At 39.9% G+C, this 27,211-nt stretch overlaps 2 protein-coding genes across 3 annotated transcripts in view; one reads left to right on the top strand and one right to left on the bottom strand.

Moving 5' to 3' along the window:
* The window catches only part of prkd3 (protein kinase D3), a 104,409-nt gene extending 82,207 nt beyond the window's left edge, over positions 1 to 22,202 (bottom strand). For both annotated transcript variants that reach the window (XM_088626622.1, XM_088626623.1), the window contains exons 1-2: positions 21,928 to 22,202; positions 19,578 to 20,548 (exon numbers count right to left, since the gene is read on the bottom strand). In XM_088626622.1, the coding sequence (XP_088482748.1) occupies positions 19,578 to 19,871 (294 nt within the window). In that variant the 5' untranslated portion in view covers positions 19,872 to 20,548; positions 21,928 to 22,202. The remainder of the gene's footprint in view (positions 1 to 19,577; positions 20,549 to 21,927) is intronic.
* Positions 22,203 to 22,241: 39 nt separating this feature from the next.
* Positions 22,242 to 24,762, top strand: LOC148675358 (uncharacterized). Its single transcript, XM_088626628.1, has 2 exons — positions 22,242 to 22,604; positions 24,093 to 24,762. The coding sequence occupies exons 1-2, from the start codon at positions 22,353 to 22,355 to the stop codon at positions 24,309 to 24,311; spliced, it is 471 nt and encodes a 156-aa protein (XP_088482754.1). The 5' UTR covers positions 22,242 to 22,352; the 3' UTR covers positions 24,312 to 24,762.
* Positions 24,763 to 27,211: the final 2,449 nt, after the last annotated feature.

Genomic DNA, 27,211 nt, shown 5'->3' with positions numbered 1-27,211 from the left:
CACACCTTAAATTGACCGAGGTAACTTTTTTGTAAAGTTCAAGTTGATAATAAGCGCACAAACTAGAAAACAATACACAATAGAACAAACAACAGACCCTTTAGTTAAAACCATTTAAAACACAAATAAGCAGAAAATCACATTTTTGTATTAATTTGGTACTAATTTTGTACCAGATGTACTAACTAGGTAAGATTATGTAAATACTGCAGCTTTTATAGATGTTTTTCTTAATTAATTTACAATAACTTTCAAACAATGATTAAGCTAATTTATTTTAAATCCACTATTATCTGAACTTTGTTTGACAGAGAAAAGCCCCTGATCTGCAATTATGAAGACATGAAGTCTTGCTCATCCTTTGAAGATTTCATTTTATTCAATGAGCTTTTATGTTTCTTCACACAGGCCTGTTCGGTGGTTAACATCTTCCATTTAACAATATAAAAGAAAATGTAGATGCAGAAAGGTCATTATATACTCTTCTCCGAGTGCTTTTCTGAGGTTCTCAATTCCTTTCAACTAAAAGATATCACCTACACTTAAATGAAAGAAAAGAGGAAAATAAAATTCAGATAATTCTTGTGAAATTTAGGGTACCACCACATTAATAGTGTTTGAACAAGTGGTATCAAAGATTAGTTAATGTTTGCAGTTTACATTCTGATTGCATTACTCTAGGCCATATTCAGAAACCCTAGTGCAATGGGTATCGTTTGCCCGTTGGTGTTGGCCTAGATGCACTAGAGCTAAGTCAGTTATAAACAGATGATCAGATGAAATTTGTGGTTCACTTTGATTAACCTTACTAAAGAATGAACATTCAACAGCTTTAGCACACAGTATAAAAAGTAGAGACAGGGAAATAGAAGGAAAAAGGAGAAACAGAGACGACACAGAAGAAAGAAACACCCCACTCTTCCTCAAAGCTTGTGCCCCGTGGAAGGACCTAGATCTGATCAGTCATGGAGACCAGATTCTGGCTGAATAATCGGAATCTTATTCTAGAGAGCCTGCTGTCTCTTGCCTTACAAAATGACAATTACCTTCACTGTGGAATCCTTGGACTAAAAAATTCTGGTGATGCAAATTTTTAGAATAGGGAGACCGACTCATTTACTTTGTGGTTAATTTAACTTAAATGCTCCCCTTCTACAGTAGCTTGTCCCAACAGTATTGTCTATCATGAGGCATGGAGACGTCAGGAGATCTGCAACATTTTCAATGCTGAACGCTATGTGAAGCTGTTGTGCAAAAGCTGTGATAAGAGTTATTAACTATTTTCTGTGTCAAAGTGCCAGGCATGCCATTTTGATTTCGTTCTATATCTCACTGAGATGGGACCGTCAGCTGTGTGTTTTCCATGTCTTGGCTAAAGGCTCTAAACCCCGCAACATGATCTTTTAGCACAAGTCGCGCAGCCTGGTGAAGCAGGTTCAGTGCCGACCGGAGAAGGTGAGCTTCTCTCTCCTGCCACACCAGGAGCTGCAAGGGAAGCCCGTGAACCTGCAGGTGCTGCTGTGCCTCTGGGAGCAGAAGGCCTGAGACGTCTAACCCCACCCTCTGACCATCAGGCGCCACCAGCTGGCGAACCGTGGTCACTGGCACAGCTCCAGACATGAACGGGCCTAGATCACAGAGCGCAGCTCGACCAAGCGCCTTCACCAGCGGAGACCCGCCAGAGCCCCTCTTTCTCAATAAACTGACAAGAGCCTGTTTTCTTGAAATGTACCCAGCTTTGAATCGCCAATCATGCCTGCGTCTGGACTTGCACCGGCGGACCGAGGAACTGCAGACAAGGGATAAATAGCGCTTAAATAACAAAATGTGTGGAAACTATTTGATTTTGATCAATTGATGGTTTACCTGTAACTTCGCCATCACTCGCAAAAAATACATTTAAATAAACAAATATTCATCCTAACCCAATATACGCTGCCTTACAGAATGAAACAATTGGAAGAATTTAGAAGCAGTACAAAAGAAGCCAGTTTTGGTCCATATTTACAAGATATTAAAAACCCTTTGTTGCAATAGATTAGTGTTTGTTAATGAGATACACTCTAAGGAGTAGGTGATTTTAGACATTATTCCACAATCGTTTCTTGAGCACTCTTGAAATATGTGTCCTTTTTATAACAATATACAATATTACAACAATATACTGCAATTCAGAAAACACTCAGTTTTTTGCACTTTCTTGAAACACAATGTCTGGAAATCTGAGGTTTTCAAAGAAATGATTCACCCTAAAAGCTTCCACTCCATTTCATGAAAGTTGCTGAAAAATCTTTACATTTGGGCAATTTAAGAAAAATTAATTGAACCTCTCCTGCAAATTAAGGTGCCCCAGTAAGTCCAAAGTGTTTTATATCATGTGATCACTTCAGTTACTTCATGCAAGAAACCCTGGTCATTGAAGGTCACTGAAGGTTAAACATTAACTGTTCTACGGAAATGGTTATTAATTTATCACTTAACCATTCCACCATTTAACAGTGCATCCCTGGGGCACACAGACCTGCCCCCACATCAAGCCTCTGCCTACACCTTTTAACACGCAGCTCCACCTTGAGCCTGTAACCGAGGTGGGAACGGGGTTTTCTGACCTGCAGGCAGAAGTGAAATTGCATGTCTGAATGTTCTAATGCAGAAGCTATATTGAGTTGCCAAGCCCTGCAGCTTTGGGCGTTTGCAAGCAGGACAGTGGTTGGCCTATACATTTGTTAAAGAGAAGAGCAAACCAAAACTTCAACCTGACCTTCAGAAGTTTCCAGTGAGTAAATATTTACTGTATACGTATTGGAAAAAAAGAAGATTGCCCCAAAGGTAATGATTTGCAGTTGTATGGCCCTGTGGTTTGATTATCGGTGTTCTGCATCACTCTTTAGACACATCACTGCAGCACCCAGAGCAGCTTCCCTCTTTCAGGTTGCTACTGCAATGAACAGTGGTTTTACATTGGACATCATCAACCTTGTGTGAAAAGATCAGACAACGCTGCTAAGCCCTAAACAACACACTCAGACACATCTGTATCCAGATGCTGGGACATGTGCAACAGCTGGGTGTGATGTAAAGAGTCATGCAGAGCACTGATAATAGAACCACAGAGTCATACAACTGCAAATCATTACTTTTGGGGCATGCTTCTTTTTTCAGTGTTTAATCATATTTAATCACTGGGAAATTTCTACCCACCATTCCATCAAAACCTGGTCAGGGCAACACCTGCATTGTCTTTGCACACATTTTATTTTACTGCGAAAAAAAGGCAATGCCTGTCTGAAGTCCATGAGTGGAGATCAGGCATCTTCCGCCGAGAAAACCATGCAAACCCTGAGGGGAAAATGGAAGCTGTGGAAGCGCTGGAATACAGGTGCGACTCCTGGATACACACTGCATATCTCACCATCTCACTCGCCTTCACTCATTCTCCTGCTCCAGAAGCACTACAAACCAAAACATTATCAACACCAGTGGTGCCATCAGTACCAGAGGAGAAAAAGTAACACAAGGTATAGAAATCCCACATTCGTTGCAAGAGAATGCTTTGCTTTCATTTAGAAAGTAGCTTTTCAAGAACCTCCCCACCGGGGCTATCCCAGTTACATGTCCCGCAAATTATGTGACATAATTAGTTGTCCATCTCCTTCTATAGTTGTCCATTTGTGCAGACGTGGTACTTTCCCAGAAAATGACTGGCCTTTCTGCCATCATCTTTTTCAGTCCTGTCAGACTCAATGCTCACAGAGCCAAGTCACTACAGCTCAAAATTGGCACCGAAGTCAAAGTTGCTGGGTGAATTGCACACACCAGCACAAAGCCATCAGACATCCTCATTTACATATGGTGCAGTAAAGAGTGGATAAGAAAACACCAAAACTCGATGACAACAGAAATAAGCAAGAGGAGAAGGTGAATCGACTTCTTGATTCTTGTTTTTCTAAAGAACCAGTGTTGCCTTCTTTGCAATAAAAGACAGTACGGGTCACCTGAAGCTCAAACAATCTGAATTTAAAAAGCTCCAAGGCATAGCAAAATGCACTTTCTAGCCAATGATCTGGTGATTGACAGGTTGGCCTTAAGATCCCTTTGACTAGGGCAGAAAGAACACTTCTGTGAGCAGATTTTCTAAATTTATGAGACGTCTACATCATGGTTCAGTGCTGGCAAACCTGTGATACACACAGTGCATCAATCTCAAAACCCATTTATCTTCTTCCTTATCCAATGCTTAGATAATGTACAAGTACGTTTTGTAGATCAGCCCTGACATTTTATGTAAATTATAATACTTGGCACAATTACTACATTTTTCTCATTAGTTTTATATTTTACTTGGCTGTGGGCATTATTTTGCAAGCCCCAAATTTTAAAACGTTATGGAGCATAAATCATCCGATTGCTGTTTGTACTTTGTACAATTATGATAACGAGGCAAATTTACAAAAGGTGCAGAGATACCTTAAATACTGTAGCTGGTAGAAACAGTCTGTTTCCTTTTCTAACCACAATAACATTATTTCAGTCTGATGTTGTGTATCATTTTTCCCTATTATATGAACTAATTTTTATTTCACCATAAACCATTTGTAAAGGAGAATAGTTCTATCACTGTTCTTAATAACTCTTGAAACTATATTTAGGCATCCTCCAGTACAGCTCTAAAAACATTTTTATAAAAAATTAGGTTCTACATTTTATTCGCTTAATTGCAAAATGCCTGTTTGAATCACATTTACCAGTTTTACATATACCCAAATATTTACAAATAATGAAGCTCCTTTTATATGCTTTTTCATTTCAAGAAGAAGCTCTAGTTTCTTATAAAGTAAACAGCCATTAAGAGTCAGTTTAAGACAAATTCCTAATGCAAGACATTGTATGACTAATAAAGTTTTCTTATATCTTATAAAGTCAGATTGTGCTTCCAAAGAATGTGTGTTTATCTATGTTTTTGTTACCAGCACCAAAAATTAAAATACAGTAATTATATTAAATATTACAGGTTCTTGGTTTCATTGTTTAAAATAAACACCTTATCTCAGAAGGAATTGTGAAGGTAATTGCCTCCAATATGAGGTTGGTTTCTGACCCCTTTCTATGAGTTGGCCTTCACTGGATTTCCATCTCCTTTTATGCAGACGTTTAATAAACACACTGTATTCTGCAATAAAATAAATAAGAACAATTGAAGTTTTAAATAAACCCTAGAAATAATCTATAAAGTAAAATTTGTATCATTGACTGTGACCTAACCAGGAAGTGCCAATATTAAAATACTTAATTTCCAGAAATAAGTATAGACAATCAGGACAACTGATGAAGTATGTATTAAACTCCATTACAGACCTGCACCTTTCTGATGTGTGCACAACACTAGGACATTTTTTGTTTTACTGTCTGCAGGGCTTCAGTTGCAAAACAAGGCTGAAAAGTGACCACACAAACTGAACCAAAGAATGCCTTTATTTTGAATTTATTTATTAAAAACAAATGTGCCTGAAGTATGCCATCCAGAAAGCAGTGAATTGTGCATAAGGAGTGCTGTCCGCAACAGATCAGAATCCTGCAACCCAGCCTTATATCAATTACATGTAAGCAGGTTTTGGTATATTATGCAATTGAACATTTGTCTTGGGACTCGAACACAAAAAGCTTAACACATTCTGTTGGAATGTGATGATGATTTTCCCCTGCCTAATTAAGAATCTGCACGCCAACAGTATCTGCACATTACACAAGCAACAAGTAGTGTTTCTTAAGACACAAACAAGCAAAAAGTTCAGTATGTTGTATAATCGCCTCCACTATAAAAGGCTATAAATTGCCAAATGCTTAAAACAGGCTAAATAGTGCAGACGATATCTGGTATGTATAAAACAGTACACAACCAACTCACATCTATCATAATTATATCTACCGAAAAGGCAGATGATAGAGGGATATGAGACCATCTCTTATGTCAGAAAAACACAATGGCAAAAATGGACTGTGGCAAATTATGTCTAAAAACAACATTTTGAATTTTATGTTCTAAAATGAAGAACTTCCCATGAGCAATAATACACCTTTCTTTATCAGGAAGGTTTACAGTTTGAAAATACATTTTTTAACTTGTAATCAGAGAGCTGCACACTTTTCTTCATTAAGAGTGGATTATTCTGACAGGAGTCCAGAAGGCACAGACGTTTGGTCTGAAATCTTGAATATGTTTCACAGCAGAGTGCATTCCAAATGAAAGGAGGAGGAAGTAGTCTCAACCCAACTCGAGGAGAACACTAGTTTGGTTCTTTGATTTTTATTAATAATTTTCTAACCCAAGATGGTGTTTTACAAACAGTTAAGGATAAGGTATTCAAATTATAAACAAATCAGAATGACAGACAAATTTCACCTTGTTATAATGATGAACAATGTATATATCCACTATATTGAATCTATAATACTGTCCATGCTTTGAATTTTATAATTCATGACTGTACACAGTTTGTATTAAAGGTGTCAATTAAAACACTTAATTTTGCACAATTGCGCAACTTTGCATAACTCTAAACATTAAAGAAAGATGAGATGCAATAGAGTTATAATTTTTTTTCGTGGGATGGGCAACCTTTTAATATGTACTCATTTGAATTAAATACTCAATCAGTACAAAGCCTAATATGAACAACCCAAGTATTTTTACACTCATTGCACATGAATTTGCGAACTGGAATTATAATTCCTGCAGCTCTGAAAGTCAAACTCCTTTCAAAGCGAGCGTTGCTTTGCACACCTTACTTGAGAATTTCCAAGTGCATCTCCCCCCTTTTCATGAAATCAGAAGAATAATAGCACTCTTTCAACAACTACCAAACTCACGCCTAAAAACTTCAGCTTTAAAGAAAACACATCAGGGGATACTGCTTTTCACCTCCATGGAGACGAAAGGAAATTCCCTATCAATGAGCATCCAACCTATACATTTTAAGGTAAATACTGAAGAGCGTTTAAGGTAAATATTGAATGTGCATAAAAAAGGGAGAAAAGCACTATAAAATTGATGAAGCCAAGGGCTTTGAAGCATTAAAGAATGGAATTAATCTTTGTGCACACATTCTTCAGGCCATCGGTTTTTCACCATATACTAGCACATAAGCCTGGGTCTTTTCCAGAGTCTAAGCTGTTGCATTTATTTTGAATTCTTGCTTGTGTGCCAATGCATTACAAGATCCCAGCAAATATCAATTGCAATCCGATTTTCTGCTCTGTGAACCAGAACCCGAGATAACTAGTAAGTGAACATCAGCAGACCACATGAAGTAAAAACATTACAGCGGGGTGCAGGAATGTGACCTTGACAGAAACTGAACTGAAAGTACACAAGTGAGGTACTTTAAATTATTAATTCAATCTGTCCACTTGCTTTGACTTCATAAAACGTTTTTTGTGCTTTGTTTCGTAAAGCATGATGGGATGGAATTACTTTGTTAATTGAGGAGCTTGACAAAAACACAAACCCTCAACATTGTTGTTCAGTCAACTTTCTTTTGGTAAGAAACGCCTTTTAAACTAGGGTACTTCATAAGTTGTATGAACCCCTTCTTGTGCAGTGGTTCTTTCCTTAATAAAAGGGAAAATGAACAGGCCCATAACAAAACCCAGGGCCCATTAAAATGTTGAATCTTGACAATGGAATGGAATGCCCGGGCTAATAACTCAAGTTGGGGGAAAAAAAGAACTCCTAGGACAAAACTGCATACTGAAAACAGTACTCTGTAAGCAGAAAAGTGATAAATGACTCCCAGTTTTCACAGGAAAATAAGAAGTTACAGATTAGACAAGGTCATTCAGCCCAGCTAGCCTGTTTAATGGAAGCTAAATGATCCAAGGATTGCATCTGGCCATTTCCTGAAAGAAGCCAAGGAACAAAAGCAGGGGTAGGGTACAAGGGTACCATACTCCTGCAATCATTTAAGTAAAGTTTAGCAAGTAAAGGTCTTGTGATAGCAAACACAATGTTTGGGCTATATTTCTCCCCAACTTCTTCTATTCCCAATGTTGCTTTTGAAAAATGTTTCCCTTCTGGGTTGCAGATTTAAAACCATATAAAAAGATAGCACATTTTCACATTTAGGAACAATTCTGAACTGTGTAACAGAACTTTGCAAAACAAACTTTAGATAAAAACAGAAGGTGTTAACATTAATGGAGCAGCTACCATACCCTTGACACACATGATACTATCAGCAACTGCTAAAATGACCTTGAGATTGCATACGAGATGCTACAGATAAAACGTTAAAAGGATGTGAAACAGCTAGTGATTGGGCCAGCTCTGCAACAGGACTGTTTAAAATAGCTTAAATACTGTAGGGCAATTAAACCAAAAATATTGTTCAATGATTTTAACAGGAAACCTACAGGTTACTATAAACATGAGAAGCATGCACTCTGTGTTCTCTAGGGATTGTAGTGAGCCGTCTCCATCACGATACTCCCAACACCTACTGTATCAGCCTGGTTACAAGATCCTCTTCCTCCTGCACTCTAACAGAGAGGCAGCTGTATAACAGCCAAGTCTCATTCACTAGTTTATCCTTCTAGTTAGAAGTGAATTAGAAGAAAATTCATTTTAAATATCCAGCGATCCTTAAAATTAGATTTTACGTACTAAACTTGGGTCTTCCCAGTTAACGTTAATGTACTGAACCATTGCACTCTGTACACCAACAGTACTCAAGTAGCATTATTGCTGTACTGAGATGCTCACAGTTCCCAACAAAATTTAAAAACAAAAATCCACAGGAACTTAACAATAAAACTCAGTATCAATTTTGGGAAGGGGAATATAAATTTGAATCGGAAGTCATTTTTTCATCTTGTCACATTCACGTTGACCTGCATCCTCCACGTGAACAATGAACCGCAGCAACGATCAAAACAGTCCTGCAGACATCAAACACCTGCTTTAGAAACTGCAAGCAGCCCATGAGCCTACAAAAAGCAAGTGTACGGTACATGCAGAGCTCTGACTGCCCGTCATTTAGAAAGCGTACCGCCATTGAGAAAAAAGCCTCTTTTAACCACTTCAGACGCTGTTCTTCTGTGGCGGGCGGCAGTCCAGGATATGGGACAGGCGGGAGTTGAGGAGGGGGATTTCCCTCCCAGGCTCCGTGCACCCAAGGGACTCTTCCCCTCCTCCTCTAAAAAACTCCCACCCCTCTTCAGCCCTGCCACGAGCGCTCCCCGCCGCTGCCCGTAGGCGGCCCGCAGTTTGTGTGGGCCAGCGAGCGTCCCCCCGTGGGCTCAGGTACGGACTGGAACCTTGCAGGTCGCACGGCCTGCTGCCTCGGGGGGAGCCATCGATCGGTCACGGGCGCCACACAGGAAGCGTTACCAACGCCAGAGAAGGAAACTGCAGCAGCGGCTTTCTCTCACGCCCTTTCCATTTGTAGGCAGTGTATACCCAGGAATATGAGCTTCTTTATTTTGAGGGCTCTTCGGTGACGGGGATGACTTTTGAGACGATAAGATCTTTCTTCGAAATCGGTCAAATTTCGTGTATACTCACAGAATTGTGTTTGCTGTTAAAGCAATGCACTTGGCTAATACGCTGGCTGCTGCTGGGCAATCTGTTGTGGTAAAAGATGTACAGAGAGTAAGAATTGTAAGAAAGCGCTGTGCAAATGTGTGTGGAGCAGGAGCCAGCAAACCCCCGTTTTGTCATGTTCAGCTTCTGCCACTGCTTGAATTACCCAAAATCAGCGTCTTATTAACCAGCAAACTCTGAATATCTGCAACCGGATATTCTGTATACTAAACCTCCCCCCAGAAACTGTTTGCATTCCAAGTCTGTACTAGTAATCTATATTTATGATCCCTCCCGGCACTGATCAAATTTTGTTTTATGTCCTAGATGCCAAAATCACACAAAGTTGGGCAAATATGCAGCGCATCAAGAACACAATGTGGTGTGGTTGACACAATGGGGTGTATTAGAATTCAATAGATGTAGTTGGACTGCACATTAGGTACATTACTGGAACCAAAAAAGATTGCTTCATTGGAAAAAAATGGCAACCGTTTTTTTTTTTGGCATCCCCCAATCATGGAACTCCTTGCTGTTAATAAACTCCAGTTTCCCCACTACCACCTTCACAGCAGTGCTGGCTGGGGGGGAACTGAGGAAGGAGAAGCCGCAAGGTCAAGACACGTACTTGTCGTGGCCAGCGTTTTTCACACTGCGAGCCCCCCCGAGAGCGTCGATGGGGAGAGTGGTGCTGGGCCCATGTCTTTTGTGCCCCAGAAAACAAAAAAATCCAACGGGCAATCCCAGAAATGAAGGAATGAATGAGTTCCCCCCTTACATTCTGTATTCCCTTTAAACGTTACTCTTCATTTCCTAGGCTCCCCGATTCAGGGACGTACGGTACAGTAACTGCAGACTTGACAGATGTGAATACTGAGCTGAGAACAAGTTACAGCTTTACGCAAACAGTTATGTGGATCTGGACGGGAACCCAAAGCAGCTCAAATTCTTCCAGAAGTGATTCAACAAGACTTCTCAGCAGAATGAACTCTTGACTCCTATCATCAAGGAGTTTGTCACCTTCATGTAATGTTTATAGAATACACTCCCTCTCTGGGACACGCAACACGCAACACTCAACACGCATACAATCTGACTTAACACAAAAACCTTCCATTGGTATAACAGCTTCTTGAGTTACAGAAAGTGGGTTACATGCTTGAGGAGCATGGCGTGCAGAGAGTTCCTTCCACAGATGAACTAAGGGCAAAGCGGTGACTGCCAGGACAACAATATACTCAGCCTTGCTTTGTTATCACGCATGTGTGCAGCGTCTTCAGTGTCTTATCTTTCTTTCAATTCTCTGTCTCACCACTGTTTAGTTTATTATTGCTGTATAAGAGCTATTCGATATTTGAGGTAATAATATGGTTTTAAAACTTTTTCTTCTTTAAGCAAAACCTTGCTGTTTATAAACACAATGAATAAGATGTGTGTAACGTCTCTATACATCTCTATACATGCAACTGCTAAGATCGAGTTACTACTAGCAAGGTGAAACTTGGGTTTCATAAAGTCTTGCGGAGCATAATCTTTATAGAAGTCGAGGAGTGGGTGTATCAGAAAACTAAAACCAAGAAAAGTCATACCCTTTCAGAAAAACGTCCAATCTCACAACACCATTTATACAGTATAACCACCATGCAGAAAGGCGACAAATCTGCATGAATTTAGTTTGAATAGTCATGGCTGAAAAACTTTCAAAAACAGTATAAATATATTTATTCCTTCAAAAATTATGACTGCACCTGAATCCCACAATTTCTGTCATGAGAATAAGTGCCAATTGTTTCAATGTCTGACCAAAATGGTTCAATTAAAACACCTTAGTGCAACACCTTCAGGAAGTCACTGCAGTAACACAAAACTGTGCTGCACCTTCAGGCAACTCTTTTTGCTTTTCATAGCCATTGTTAAAAAAAAATAAGAGGAAGCTGTTTGTATGTCTGTAGAGACATTTGTATTTTTTTCCATGTCCCGGTTTACTTTTTTTAACAGCTGTACTTGTCTTTCTTGAAACCCTTAAATGCTTTTCATAACTTAACTGCTAAGTTATGAAAAAACATTTAAAGGTTTCAAGTAAGCTAACCTGCTGGGTAGATTTCTATTTTTTTTTCACTCCAGCTGAAATGTTACATACAGTTAATTGGCATATATCCTAAGTGACCTATATTCAAAACACTTACAGTAAGTGCTTAGTTCCTCTGTAATAATACATGGGAGAGGGCTGCTGACAGGGTGTATTTTGATACAGCTTCATTAAAGAAGTCTCCAGTCCACAAAGGCAGCAGGATATTATTATAACATTCTGGCCGTCAATTAACCTGCTTCATTGATTACCATTCACTTCTTCCAAGTCTTTAAAAGTCGATTTAATGCTGATCGACATAACCTGCTGGATTTGGGCTCTCCACCACGGGAGTCTGAAGCCTCTGGGAAAGAGGAACGACAGTCACGGAAAAGGTCAATGAGAAATGGGATAATTGTTTTAAGAAGTGGAGTACTCATATGACATTCAGACAAGACTGAATTCAGTTTAATTCAGTCTAGTCTTTGCAAAAACGTGTCCTCAGCCACTACACCTGACTAAATAAGAAAGCACAAGGGAGGTGATCCGAGTGAAAAATGAAATTCACTTACTCAGTGGTTACACTTTATTTATTTTCTGTTGCGTTCAATAAAATTTGGAACTGTTTCAGCCAGTGCCCAGTCCAGTGGCAAAGGCTGGGGGGTCCCCAGGTAAGATCTATTAAATTTCAGGACAAGCAACACATTGTTTGTTTCCACGTACAGACAGATATGTATGATGTATATTACCATGCATGATTTATTGGTTATCATGTATGACTCGCTCATTGTCCAAACTCCTCTGCATGCACAGCAATGACAGGTCACAATTTTGAGCATTTTAATTCTTCTCTCGTATCTAGGACACATTAGAAACATTAAATGTCACACAGAGGATTCTGTTTTCCATGCATGCGTACAAATAATTCACATTCAACGTGTGGGAAGATAATATGCATGACATCGTTTGCGCATTGTCTGCACTGCTCTGCAGCTAGGACATATCATAATATAAACTAGCATTTCTAAAACCCAGTACCATAACTGCAAAGACAAATACGAAAGAGGATATAATTTTCCTGGATTGTTTGCTGCCCTTAAAATCTAAAAAGGCAGCATTTCTAGTTGCATGTGCACTGGTATGCCATTGAACAGAAATGACAAAAGCAAACTTATTATGCTCATTAACATTTTTCAACCAACAGGCATGGGCACCAGCGTATGTGGCCACTCTTGGAAGCCATACGTTGGTGCATTAGCGACACCTATTTTGCACCAAGATTTGCAGGCTTTTGCCCCATTCCTCTCATGCAGCCTGGATAAGCATATGCCTGTTGAAAGGTCAGTGAGCCTAGCCAAAACCTTTAGTTCAATGGTGCTCAGGTCTGGCGAATACAGCATTAACAGTGCATAATAACCGTCACCTTTTCATCTTGCACAAAACACACAAATCATTACACCAGCAATGGGACATGCATTGTCCTGTTCCCACGTCAGGATGAGCCTACAGGATGCGAGGTCAGAGAACATGATCAATGCAGAGCTGGACAGATTGTCATTACAAGTGGAGTGCAGTCATGATCACACACTCCTGCCCAGCCCTCAGATGATTATGTGTCCGTTTCACAGAGGAGAGCCATTGTAAAATCACAGTATCCCAGCCCATGGCCTGTCATCGATGGGCTGTTTGGCTGGACCATGCCGGTCGGGTACACCCAAGATGGCAAACGACAGTGCACTGACTTATTCCAGCCTCCAACATACCGACGCAAAGCATTGCTCTCTTGAAAAGCAGAGCCACACAGGTTCCTTTTCATGTATCCCCCCCATCAGGTTTGACACTCAACAGGTTCTTACATCATCACATGCACCCAATCAGCTCTCCCATTCAATTGAGAAGATTCAGTGCTTCTACAACACTTGAGTCAGTTTGATTTCTTAAAATCAAACCAAAAATACTGAATCAATATCTGTATTAGAATCTGTATGCTTTATGGTGCTATAACCATACCTGCAGAAATTGAGTGAAGAGTTTCTTTTAATATTAGGTATAAATCTGTAAATATGATGTGCAGTACTGAGCAGTCACTATGATAAGGTGACCATTTAGTATATGTTTTTGAAAGTTGTAGAAATGAGGAATTATATTATTCTATTATTCAGTTCAGTGAGGACTGCGCTCCTGATACTGTTGAACTGACTGACAGTTTGAACTTTACTGAAGTACCACTGTAAATAATGCGAATAATGTGATGACTCTTGATGCCAATACATCAGGAGAGTTTTTTTGCCCTAAACGTAATGGAAATATTTTTTTAAAAAGGAGAAAGATATATGGGGCATTTTGCATATCTTGGGTGTGATCAAATTAGCAGAATTATCTTTTTCAACACCATACTTGTGTTTCTGGCATAGTGTATAATGTGGTTTTCTTTTATGATATACCACATGTGCAACACTTTATCACAAATTATTATTACGTAATATAACATGCAGTAGGCCATGTGAGCTTGGCAATTTTGGTCTAATTATAAATAATTTATTACACCAGTCCAAACAATACTTTTTAAAACTAACAAGTTTGTATTCCTCAACACCATGCACTAATTTGCCCTGTACCTTGCTGTTTATTAGTCAAGATATTAAGCGTTAATATAGTTTTTAAGAGTTGTGTACTGGTTTTCACAGTTTCTCTGCATTCATTAAGGTGCCACCAACCATCTCAAGATCCATATACCTGCAGAAATCCTCAATTGCACTTTGATGTTCGTTTCCCTATAACACTTAACCTTTGACCCCCCCCCCCGGATAAGATTTCTGGGAAATGTAGTTCCAGACCTCCTCCTGGAACTACAACAGCCAACAAAAACCTACAAAGATCTTTGTCAAAAACACAGTATTTAAAAGAGAGAGAATCACAGCCAGTGACATTAGTGTACACATTATAGCTGGTGTGCAGTGGCCTGCTGAAGCAAGGTTGCCCCTCATCAACAACAACTACCAGCAGGGTTGTTCCTACTGTACATATAATGCAGCTATAATCTTCATTCATTTTTTGCCAACGATGCCCGAGCTCTCTGCTTCACTCCTTTGACATGCTCAGGACTGTTAAGCCAGAGTAAATTAAGTCAAGTGCACTACAGTGTGATAAAGCCTAGACTGGCAGCAGGCTGAAGGCAACCGTATAGTCAAAGCCAAGTTTCTAGATGTAGTTTACACTGTATAAATAATGTGCGTCTAGATTTTATCTGCAGTACCATGCCCATTAAAGTATGTCAATCTCTGTTAAAGCAAGGTAAAGAATTCCTTGGCAAAAAGAGAAAGCTGTTTTTGTATAAAGAACCAACTCTTTAAAGCACCTAGAAACAATTACAAACTGGAATCCTACTTGAAAACTAATACTGTTTTGATCTTAGAGAAAAAATATTTACAAACTTTCTAATTTCTTTACCTCCTCTTCAGATGCTTTGATGTCCGTTACAGGAAAGAAACAACGTAATTGTTTATTAGAACGTTTTCAAGGTCCCAAAACCATGTCAAGCAGACTAGATGACTAAATTATTATGATTTACAAACACAAAAAGCAAAAACTGCTCTAGGTATTTATAATAAAACATGTATCGGACATTCCCGAATTTATTGCGGGGTCTGTCAAGATGCTTGTTAATTAACCTACCATTTAATTTAATATACAATATTTATAAGAGATAAAAGGGACTAAATCCATCTGAAAGAAGAAGTCTGAATGCTTATAATCAAATGGATAGCTAGCTGTTATCTGTTACATTTTCTGCCTTTACACAGTAATGACACTTTTAGGTGCCTTCAAAAGTAATCCTGTAACAAGTTGTCCGTCTTCTAAAACCTTCTAAAAAGTTGCAATCATGCTGAAAGATCATTAAATTACCGAAAAGATTTGCAGCCAAAGCAAACTTCTTTTATTAAACTGATTTCTGAAAAGATGTTGCAAAAAGTTAAATACCTCTGGAAACCATATTCAGCCTGCAAGTCTCCATGTTCACTGTCACCCTCAGAATTCGTGTGTTACTTTTCTTGCCAAATCTCCCTTTCTCTGTGTGAAATGTTTTGTTTTTCTTGCCTTGTGTTAACAAGGCATAGTGGAAAGGCCAATACCTTGTATATGCTAACATTCGAATGTAAATGGTATTTTCCAGATATAAAACTCAATGTTAGACACCTATCCTTAAAAGCTGTGTAATTTAGGGTTATAAAAGATTGCTTACATCAATTTAAGATATTTCCGTTAAATTAGATTTGGTACGAACAGTAAAAATAATGCTGGGCAAACACTTAACTGTCATTTAAAAACAGTGATCCTTCATCAGGATGACCAATAATTATATTCAAATCACTATTTCAATGAAACTCAACATTTATCTTTACAGCCTGACTGTTTCCATTAAGCACCTGCAACAGTTTACGCAAGTGTACCAGTTTGTATTTAAATCAAAATGTAAAATCATGGAAATTGTCACTGGAAGGGGACAGTTTAGAGTGTAAATGTACTGTACACACATCATGGAGTAAGATCATCAGTGGTAACTTTCAACAAGAGGCACAGGATCTGGACCTTTCACTCTTTCAGCATGTTAAATTTATCAGTCATCAGTAAAAACACAAAGGAGTGCATTTAAAACTCTTAAGGTACAAGATGTGATTCCCTGCATTTTTCTTGGTTTCTAGTCTATGCTTTGATTTCAGTACCAATCACAAATCATGCGAAAAAGTTTCTAACAATCCAAAACACACTGATCACAAGAAACTGTGTATTCCTGCAAAGCACTGCACTCATTTGTGCATGTAACAACATGGCAGCATATTCTGAATAATGACATGTAAACAAACAGCAAAGACATTCATGTATAAAAACAGACAGGAACATTCTATGATTCAGAGCATCAAGAACATGCTTTTCTCCACCTCCAGCGATCAGTACTGAAAAAACACACTGGAATAGAGTGAGGGAAAAGGCCAGGAATGTCATCTTGCAATGAAGCCTTTCCTAAACTAAGCATCAGAACAATTCCCCGTCCAATTTTAAACACTACTCTTCGACCTCAATAAAAAAAAGCATGATTACAAATTGAACAAGCACTGAAGCTACCATAGTGTTTCCCATTGTCTTTAGCAAGCATTTTAAAAATTATACACTTTTATGTTTAAATACAGTACTTTGAATAAAAAGAATGGCAGCTGTGTGACTCCAACATATGGGTTGATTGTATCTAAGCTCCATAAAAGCCTGATGTAACCTTTCACGGTTCAAAATTGCATACTCTGAGGATTGGTGTGACCACAAATGTAGTATGTTCTACAAATCCTATTTCACTTCAAAATAAGGCCTGATGAATTACTAAAGGATATTATCTCAAATGACTCCTACATAACTGAAGAGTAATTTTCCTCTGTAATTAAAAAAAAAAGTTTTTTCTGACAAACCCTGTACTTGATTGTCTTCTACTTAGTTTGGATCTATTCGTTATACACAGTAAACATAAAAGCTTAAAGAGATCATCAAATTTACTCCCCAAAAAAATTACATTGAATACTATAAAAACAGTATAAGAATAATTAAAAACAAAGCTTCAGAAAATGCATTTTTAAAAATGCTTAAAACCTTTTTCTAAAATTCAAGTTTAGTGAGAGCCTTTTGTTTCAGACTACCAGCCATCCTAGAAGAAAACTTCTATAGATAAAACTTCAATAAAACTAAGACAGTTCAGCTTTGTGTTCTTTCTAATACTTTGTATCAAAAGCTGCAAATCAGATTTCATTTTGTTAAGCCTGTTTAAAGTACCCTAACTGACTCAAATATCAGTTTGCATTCATTTCCTAGTTAAAATAAATTGCATTTGCAGACATATATCAAAAAGACATGCAAAATCCAAACCAATGCAGTATTTCCTAGAAACACCAGTCTAGTTTGCAAATGAGGCAGAAGTAAAGAGTGACATCATAAGCTTCCTTATTTTCCTGTCCGACAAGTAAACAGGAGAACTAACTGCTGATCCAGCCTGAAAGAAACAGCTGTGCCTGATGTTTATACTCTTCTGTGCAAAGTCTATATCAGAGCTCTGCATGTTTGAGGACCTTACTTGAAGACTTTTTTTTTTTGCATTGCACGAGTCAGAGTAGAAGATACAGGTGTCTGCTCACAGAAAAATAAAGGCAAAGAAAACACAAAAATACGAAAACCACAAGCATCTGCCTTTCAAACCACTCGTGTCAGAGTTCAGCTCGTTTTCCTTTTCTTTCATCGCACAACGTCCTCCTGTCTTTTTCAAAAACATTCTCTTCCATCACGGTTATGGCGCAATAAAAAAACAAAGTAATCTTTTCAGAATGCCAGTGTGTTGGACACCACTGGAATAACTACACGAGCGCGCCCACGACCTGCTTCAGGAACAAAAATCTTTTGAACTAATTATTTTGCGGAGATAATGCCCTTTCTCTGGCAAAACAACCACTGCCCTCCTAGGGATCAAAGTATAAACTGTGCCGCTGTCATAGAATAATTGAAACAAAAATAAAAACAAAAGACAGAAAGGAATATGAGGACCCTTACACAGCGGTCTTTAATTGAAGGAGGTGGTAGTGTACATCGGGGCTATGTGCTGCAGAACATCTGTACATCAAATGTGAGGGAGGGACACAACACTTACAGGAGAACTCCAGTTTCACGAGTTTTCTATAAAAATATGATCAGAATACAAGTTTTAGGAGTGCACAGACTTCGCCTTCTAAATGGCCCTTTCCTTTACTTACTTCAAAACGAACAACACAGGCAACACTAGCATTTAACCTTTCCTTCGAGAAAGGAAAACGCCGCCGCCAAACAGTGTGACAAACTAAATAAGGCCTACCGTTACACTGGCTGAAGCACTGAAAAGAATGGTCAAACAACAAACATAAAGAAAGCTGCTGCTGAATGAATGGGAACCACAGGAAAATCCAGGCTTTGTGTACGGTTTATAAACCACAGCCTCAAGAGAAGACAAGCATGGAGGCAGACCAGTTCCGTAAAAGCCTGTCTGTAAAACAGGGTGAAAGAACGCGATGAAGGACAGAAAATACAGTTCTAGCCATCACAAAAAGTTTAAACTAAGTCCATGTGGGCTTCCAGGTAACAGCAAACAATCTTTAAGTGTTTTCTTGATCTCAGAGAAAGGGAAGACCATTGGTTTTAAAGACAAGCCCCTATTTTTGTCCACAAAGTTTCAGAGATTTTATACAAATGGAAAAATTGCTAACATTGTTCTTAACAATGGAAGAGGTTGTGGTAATATCCATACATTGTTCTGTTAAACAATGTCAAGACATTTTTCTATGCACTATCACCTGTCTTTATTGTTGGTGAATCTACCACGACTGCCAAGTGTACAATGTGAAAGGGTAGCCTAAAATAAAATAATGGGTAACATTTCACGGTATACAATCATAATTTATAAAGCCAGTGGACACAAAACTCTTAAGTTTCACATAAGCATTCAGATGAAAATCGCTAAATGCATAATAGGATATCGATCACATAATTCTAGAAACGTCACATTCATTTTTCCTGAAAAGATATTTGACAGTGAAAACAGTACCCCAACACATCCAGGAGTTTCTGTACAGACACAGGACTCCAGGTACTGTCCTTCAAGATACTGCGGACGCTACCAACATCCAGCAGCAGTCCCATCAAGAGAAGGAATATGAGTTAAACAACTTACCTGCTGCACAGAAAAGAATAAATTGTCCATCTGTATTTTTTTTAGGACAGGCAAAAAAAATAACAAATCCCCCAGAGCTCAGGTAATCGAATAAAAACGCTGACTGCAATTAAATTCCTAAAACAGGTGTTTCTTTTTAAAAATTAAAAATAAAAGTGGGGGCGATGGTTTTGAGGATGATAAAGTAGCAGAATTACCTTCTGGTCCACGATAGAGCAGACGAGGTCTTTCACCGCGGAAATGGAGAGGTCGTGGGCTTCCAGCGTGACCGTCTCCCTGGTCAGTCCGATCTGGAGGAGGAAGGACACCCCGTGGAAGGAGCCCCGGGAGTTCGTGGGACTTGGGGCGCTGAGGCTCCCGTTGGACAGGCGGCTGTAGAGCCCCGCCGGTGGGCTGGGCGACGGCGAAGGAGTCGGTGGAGCAGACGGGTGTTGAGAGTGTGGGTATGACTTTGGCAAGGATGGAGGAGATGAGCTGCTGCAGGCAGACATTGGATGGTCTTTTTTTTTTTAATTTTGAGATGATTACCGTGTAAAAAAAAAAAGTATGTTGCAGGTCGTAATGATGATCAAGAAAAGGCGAAAGCCCCCACCCCACCCCCTCGAACTTCAACAGAAAGAGCTGGGCTGTGGTACCATGATCTCTTTGTCGGGTTACTGAAGATGTTGGTTAAGTGAAGGCAACTTTTGTGGGGTGGGGGGTGGTGGGTGTCAAAGAAACAAACTGGTGTAGACGGGACCGATCAACAGCGCCGCTTTCCCGCGCAGCAACACATTTTCGGCTGTGGTCCTCCAAGGCCCCAGGTTATTCGGGGGAGCACACAACGGGGGTCCCGGGCTGGGATGTCAAGTCGTACCGCTGCCCAGGAAGGGTGCCGGACAAGGCGGGGTGAGTCAGCGGCGGCGGCCCGTCATCCTCTCGCTTCTCGGAGGGGGCTCAGGCGAGCGTCCGAGGGAGCCCTTCCCGACACGCTCACGAGAGGGAAGACAAAGTTTTCCTCCCCCCCCACCCCCCAAAAAAACCTGTCGAGGCGAATCCCTCCTCTGAAACGCCGTTGCTTTTAGAGCTACGCCTTTCTTTCAATGACATGGGGGGGGGGAACCTTCTCCTTTCAGAGGACGGTCGTTCTCGCCCCGTACAGCTGCAGCCTGCTGTCACCACCGGAAACCTACCAACAAATAGCCCAGAGACACAGAGAAAGAGACAGGAGACGAGGGGAAATTTCGTTAATTGGGAGTTGGGAGAATGTGCGCGTTGTCTCCGCAATGGTTCCAGGCGCGAAAGCCACTTGGACGGACTGTCGTTTTAAAAGAACTGCAAATAACACGGGCTGTCGAGTTTATGAAGCCTTTCCTGTACAATACGAAGCTGCCATTAGAAGATGCCTTAAACTTCGCATTCGATCTCCATTTCTATATCGAAATTTGCTACAGGGATGAGCACCGTTTTCACAATATGAATACCAAGAAGTTAAGAAGTGGTTTGGTTTGGTTTTCGCTGTTTGCCCCCCTCCCAACAATTTAGACAACAAAGAACTCGTAAATGGTCAGATAAATATTAACCATATGATGGTGCAGCTCAGATTGTTCTCGTTTTGAATGTGTGATCATTTAAATCCGTGGCGATGGGATCTGCTGAATACAACCCCAAACTTTCGTGCTGTTGCGGTGTAGCAATCTTTTTTCTCTGCATGAATCTCGCTAGATGTTTTTATTTTGAGATCTATAGCTTTAACTTTACAAGTTTTGTTAAACCAGGTGATTCAAGTCACAGATATTATTTTAAATATCTGGTTTATACGGCTTGCATTTTTTAAAACAAAATAGTTCTTTATTGTAAGTCTTAACCCGTGTTGTAAGATTCGTTTTTGAAGAGTAAAAGGCGTTCAATATCCACTGCATGTAGTTGGATTTTAAGTTTGGGATCTCAAATTAACAAATCAAGTTTGCCCAGATATTGTAAACGTACTCAAAAATTATATATAGAAAATGGGGTGTTGCTACATTTTTCACTAAAATAAACATAAACGTTTGAATGGTGCAAGGTTTAAACAAAAAGAAAGACAATTAACGTAGCATTTATCCATCAACTAAGCAAAAGCTAGTTCAACCACGTTTTCCCCCTTGTTTCACGACAATAGTGTAGTAATAAAAAGACGGAATGGTATCATGTAGTTAAGGTATTGTTTAGTTAGGAAGTTGTTTTCGCTTTCCAAACAAAAAACACAACTCGTCTTCAAAAAACCGTTAATACAGTAGTAAGACGTTTGGTTACCAGCAGCAGAAGAACTTGCTGTAGTCAAATTCTGTGCGCAAAGTTACTCGGCATCTCACATCTGGAGACCCGGTGCCACATCTGGACCCTCCCACTTCCAACTGGATAGCTGACACACATCAAACCTCCTCGGTAATAATACTCAATTAATTGTTAAAATGCATTTTCCTACATGCAGCGCACACGCATACAAAGGCCAGGGCTCTGGCACACGAATAATGAACGGACTAGATTAGTTACCAAAGGGAGCACCGCTTTAAGAACTAACATTACCTCTCTCCAAAGGGCGGTTTGTTTCCTTGGCAAGACTGCTGCTGCAGAAACTCTGAATTCCAGCAACCCTCAGAAAACGAAATTAGGAGACTTCATTCTCAGCGATATTTTTTTTAAGACTTCTCAAAAATGATCCCCCAGTTCTCCACCTGCTAAGATGCGCTCGTACAAGAAAATAAAACCGAGCATAGAGGTCGTACGTTAAACTTCACCCCGCTTTAAAAACTTTCTTTTTTTTTTTCCACAGGCAGTTCGCTAGTTCATGCGCATCTTATTATCCCTCCAGCTGTGACTTTCTCCCCCCTCCAGTTAGAAAAGACCACGCAAGCGTCTCTGGGAGTTGGAGTTCCATGACCCCGCTTCTTTAGCCAGGCGGAGCAGCAATTCTAGAGAAATAAACTACATATCCCGGCGAGCAGCGCAAGATGGGGGGGGGGGGTCCTGTGCAGCGCACTGCGCATGCTCCTCGCAGACAACTTTTCCGTTATGTGCGAGCAACGCTCTTGCCAGCCATGGCTGTAGTGCCTGCGACCTCTAATGGTGTAGCCGAAAACACAAACGGAACAATACGGGTTAAGAAGGGATGGTTATCTAAGCGGACCCAGTTTACCCACCGTTGGAAGCCTGCGTGGTTTGTGTTGAAAGAAACCGAGCTCTTGTATGGGGATAATGAGGAGGTAAGGCACACAGTCAGACGGTGGGATCGCTTTACAGTGGCCCTGGAAGGCAGCCCTGCGCGAGAGCGACTCGCTGGCGTTTCCAAGACAACAGGGCAAGCCATTATTTCAGCACGCGCTTGTAACTGAAGCTGAAACATTTAATCAGTCCCCACCACAATGACCAATAAAAGATATGAACCCTGTATATTAATTTGTGCAATACTGCGGGTATTTACCATTCATTGGTTGGCTCTCTCGCCCTTGTTACTAAGGTTATGAAGGGCGGCCAGAGACACAATACCACAAACTAGCCTACCGTTCATTAATGTCCCATGAGATGTCAGGCGGAAGTGTGTTGTGTTTCTCAAGGTTATTTGAGAAACAGGTTACATCAATAGAAACTGAATTTTGAATAATGAATATCCGAGTTCATCTAGGTGAAACAGTCGCCCAGCAAAAGGATTAAACGAACACGCCGAAAGGCAAGCACTGAGACAAAACCATTGCTCTCTGTAAGTGTTTGAAAACATCGGTGATTACCCTGTACTTTGCAATTACCCGCGGATTGTTATCAACCAAAGAATTGCGATTTTAAGAGGTTTATTGTCAGTATTATGTGCTTCAGTTCACCCTAATCCCTGCTGTGCCAATTCCATTTCGTTCTTAAGCACTTTTATAACACACGTATGAGTTAAGGCAGAAAATTAATATACAAAATGCATCATCATTTAAACATGGTACTGTATTATAAAATAATGATTGCAATCGACTGTGACCTACTAAGTTTGCGTGGCTTACAACCAAAAACGTCATCAAAATAAGTTAACTGGCCCCATAGGCGTTAACCTAAAATTATAACACAAATATCAGTGTTTCTAGTATAACTTTCTTTAAAACGTCGGCTGTGGGCTTTGATAGAGAGCTGGTTGCACAGGATAAGTGCTCATCGTGGTCTGTGAAAACACTAGTCGCTGTGTCGGGATTTTGGCTGATTCCTGTGTCTGACCAGTTCCTTCCTTGCCAGAATACATGTGTTGAAAGGACTTGCCCTAGGGTTAATGATGCCTGTATCAGGGCTCACAGACAGCTCCACCAGCAAAGGCACTTAGTGAAAGCACAGCTCGTAGCATTCAATGCAGACACGGACAGGTGGAGCGCGGGCTGTGGCCTCACTGTCTGTGGCTGAGTTGACCGAGCTGGTGGCAGAAACCGCCGGGGACGAGTGAGAGTGTTCTCAGTTCACAGGGTCGTCAGGGAGAGCTGCATCGCTCCTCCCATCAAAGCACTGATGGTCCTACGGGTGCCATGAGTTAAGAAATACGAGGCAATTCCACTCCTTTGACTCAAGGGTACAAGGTCATCGTCCCGGCGATTCCAATATAGGCGGAATGGAGGGCGAGCCTGTGAAGTCATTTTAAAAAGAAGGTAAAAGAGCCTTTTCTCTCCCGTACTCCATTGGCCTTACAGGTGATCTCACCCTACCATAAAATGTGTTTTCTCGCCCAGGAACCCCGCAAGACTATAAACATGGTTGGTGCGCACATCGGGGCAGGCGATGGCCGGGACACCCAGTACAGCTGGACAGTGACTCCAAAGGACAGCAAGAGGACGTTCTTCCTGAGAGCCGGCAGCGAGGCCGAGCAGCAGGAGTGGATGCAGGCCATCTGCGAGGTGATGCTGGGCTCCTCCAACGCGCGCCACCTCCGCGCCTGTGCCATCCAGTAGCTCGCCCACCGCGGAGCACTTTCGGCTGAGGCCCTGGGTCCTTCGCAGCCCACTTCATTCGGCAGTACCGGGTGAAACAGGTTTACACTCCACCATATCCTCCCATCCCCGTTTTTATATGATAAAGTCATCATCTAGAAATGTACGCGATTTGCTGCTAGATAAATCCTTAAAGAATTACTGATTTTATATTCATTTTTGTAGGAGAAATATTATCAGATGTGACACACATTGATTATGGAACTGCTGACCTTTCAACATGGGAATTAAAAACTCAAGTTGTCAGTGGATGATTACTGTTCCTTTCTTTGCATACTGAAATTGCTCAGGTCTTTGACAATATAAGCATACCGATTTCTATCTTTGTCACTGACAAAGTTTGTGCATGTCATCGGTTTTAATTGTAAATGTACACTGTTATTAAATATTAAATAAAAGATCCAACATTCCACTGCTGGAGACTTTCTTTAAAAAATTCATGGTTAGAGCAGACATTTCCTGGTGCATTTTAAGAAGCTTCACAACCCAGTAAACACACCACAAGTGTCTGGATTACATTTAGGAAATTTTCACAGACATGTTCCATGCCTATAAATGACCTATAATTGTTCTGCAACTACTTTAATAAGTTACTGTGAGTTCTAAAATAAACTCAAAGTGTGTACACAGTGGAGTAAAATTAGGTAAATTAACCCAAAACTAAAGAAGTGTATGCACGATTTGTAAGTGTATGCAAAATATCAACTGCTGTATGATCAAACAAGGTCTTAAAAGTGTCACCTACTGCTAAACTGTTTATCAGTTGTTTTTTTTTTATATGCTGTCCTCTTCAATTAATGGCTACAGATCAGGATAATATCACTACTGTTTCAAATTTCCATTTACTGTGCCTTGCAAAAGCAATCAGACCCATCATATGGTGTCACATTTTGTAAAATTATGAAAAGGTACACAGTGGCTATCAAAAGTATTTGTGCCCCTTGGAATTGTTCACATTCAATTGTGCTGCAGTTTGGAATCTACTGTATATATTTTATTGGGATCTTCTGCCATTGACACAAAACAGTGCAATGTCAAAATGAGAAAATTCTTCAAATCCTCCTCAATTAATTCTAAATCAAAAACAGAAAATGAAGGAAAAAAGACTTTAAGGATGAGATGGGTTATTGTGAATGTCAGTAAAAACATAAGACTAAAAAAATGTGTAGAGTGCATAATTATTTGAACTGGTGAACTACTGTAAATACTAGCAATTACAGCCACAAAACCTTTTGAGTTCGTCTCTACTAACGTTGCCATCGGCTTTGTGCACTTTCCATCTGCTCCACTTGACATACTTGCTCAGGATCTCTGAAGTGGCTTAAGGATGACTTACTGTAACAACAGCAGTTTTTTAAAGTTTTTGCATAGATTCAACATTTTCCCCCATCTAAGCAACCGAGCTTTGTAACTCGTTGCCACTGGCCTCACGGTAGCGGGCCTACCCAGTTCGATCCTTGCCCAGGTGCTCAGTTTGAAGGCACAGGTCGATCTAGGGATTGTCTGGGTGGTACACTGCACCTTGCATTTCTCATTGACGGAGTAGGCTATACTCACAGGGATATCCAGACACTGATCATTTGTGTACCCTTCTGCTAATCTGTGCCTTTATACTTTTTTTGTTGAGTTGTTCTGAAAGCTGCTTGGCCCTCATAGCCAAGTCTCTACCTCAAATTCGCTGACCAAGGAACCTTACAGAAATAGGTATACATATTCTGTAATCATCCTAACCACTGTTATTGCACACAGAGATTTCTCAATTATGTGGTTTGTTGTAATTTTGGGTATCCGGGAAATTAATTTTGTTTTGCCACACTAAACTGTTTGAATACTTATTCAGTCTTATCTTTTCCATTTTCATTTCATATTACCACCTTTGTTTTTTGCTTTGAATGTGTGAAGTAGGGTGTTCACATGACAAATAATTGCTACTACACAGTGTTATCACTGAAAACTTTAAAGTATCAGTTATCAAATTTTGAAATCTGTGCAGGAACCTGAATATTTTTCCAAGGCGCTGTATATATTTGTTTGGTCAATAAAATCAGTTAACTGGCCATAAAATATAAAAGCCCTTTGCACAAATCTTTATTTAAAAACAATTGTGTCGCAGAGACATAAGATATAAAACGTGTTATTAAAGAGATAAGTAATTAGCTCTGTTTCTTTTTGTATGATTTAGAAAACTCAAGCCTTGTGCAACACTCCAATATAACAAACAATACTGAAGTAAAATGTATTCCAAATACTTATATAATCAAACCACACAGAATTTGTTAAGATGGATACTGGCAGTTAATTGTAGAGCATAAATACCAGTAATACTGATCAGTTGTTCTCTAGGCCTGCCATCAATCAGACATAGTGAGCAGCTGATCACGGTTACTGACCTGGATTTTAAGTAAATTAAAATACCCACTCTGTCTCCTGTACCACAGGAATAATGGAGATATATTGTCATGAAAAGGACAATTATTCATACTGTACAGTATACACTATAGAAGAAGGCAGAGGCTTAAATAATTTTATATGTAACCTTGTAAATACTTTTTAATTTTCAAAAACAATAAAATTCAATACAGAAATGATAACCATTTTTTCATCCCACACGAACCCCCTCAAGGATACTCCCCAACTAGTTTCCCCCTTTTTCCTCCTTGTATTCTCCAACACCGTCTGACACCATTTGCTGACTTGAGACAAGGAAGACACTTGTCTCCAAAAACTGGACACGGATTTCTACTAAACCAGATTCACTGTACCAGTCTCATGGAAGGACACATGCCTGGTTCGATCTAAAGAGATGACAACATGGAAAAAGGATGTGTACCTTCACGATGCTATGTACAGTTGTACATGGC

The sequence above is a fragment of the Lepisosteus platostomus genome, chromosome 3 (assembly GCF_059453375.1).
Source record: "Lepisosteus platostomus isolate fLepPlt1 chromosome 3, fLepPlt1.hap1, whole genome shotgun sequence".
Taxonomy (NCBI): domain Eukaryota; kingdom Metazoa; phylum Chordata; class Actinopteri; order Semionotiformes; family Lepisosteidae; genus Lepisosteus; species Lepisosteus platostomus.
Note: the sequence above shows the minus strand (reverse complement) of the source record. Positions and strands in the feature narration are given on the sequence as shown.

Excerpts from the sequence above, each read along its gene's own strand:
- LOC148675358 (XM_088626628.1), top strand. The coding sequence starts at position 22,353 with ATGGGGGGGGGGGGTCCTGTGCAGCGCACTGCGCATGCTCCTCGCAGA. Across the intron at positions 22,605-24,092 it reads TGTATGGGGATAATGAGGAG|GAACCCCGCAAGACTATAAA; the intron begins GTAAGGCACACA and ends TTTCTCGCCCAG.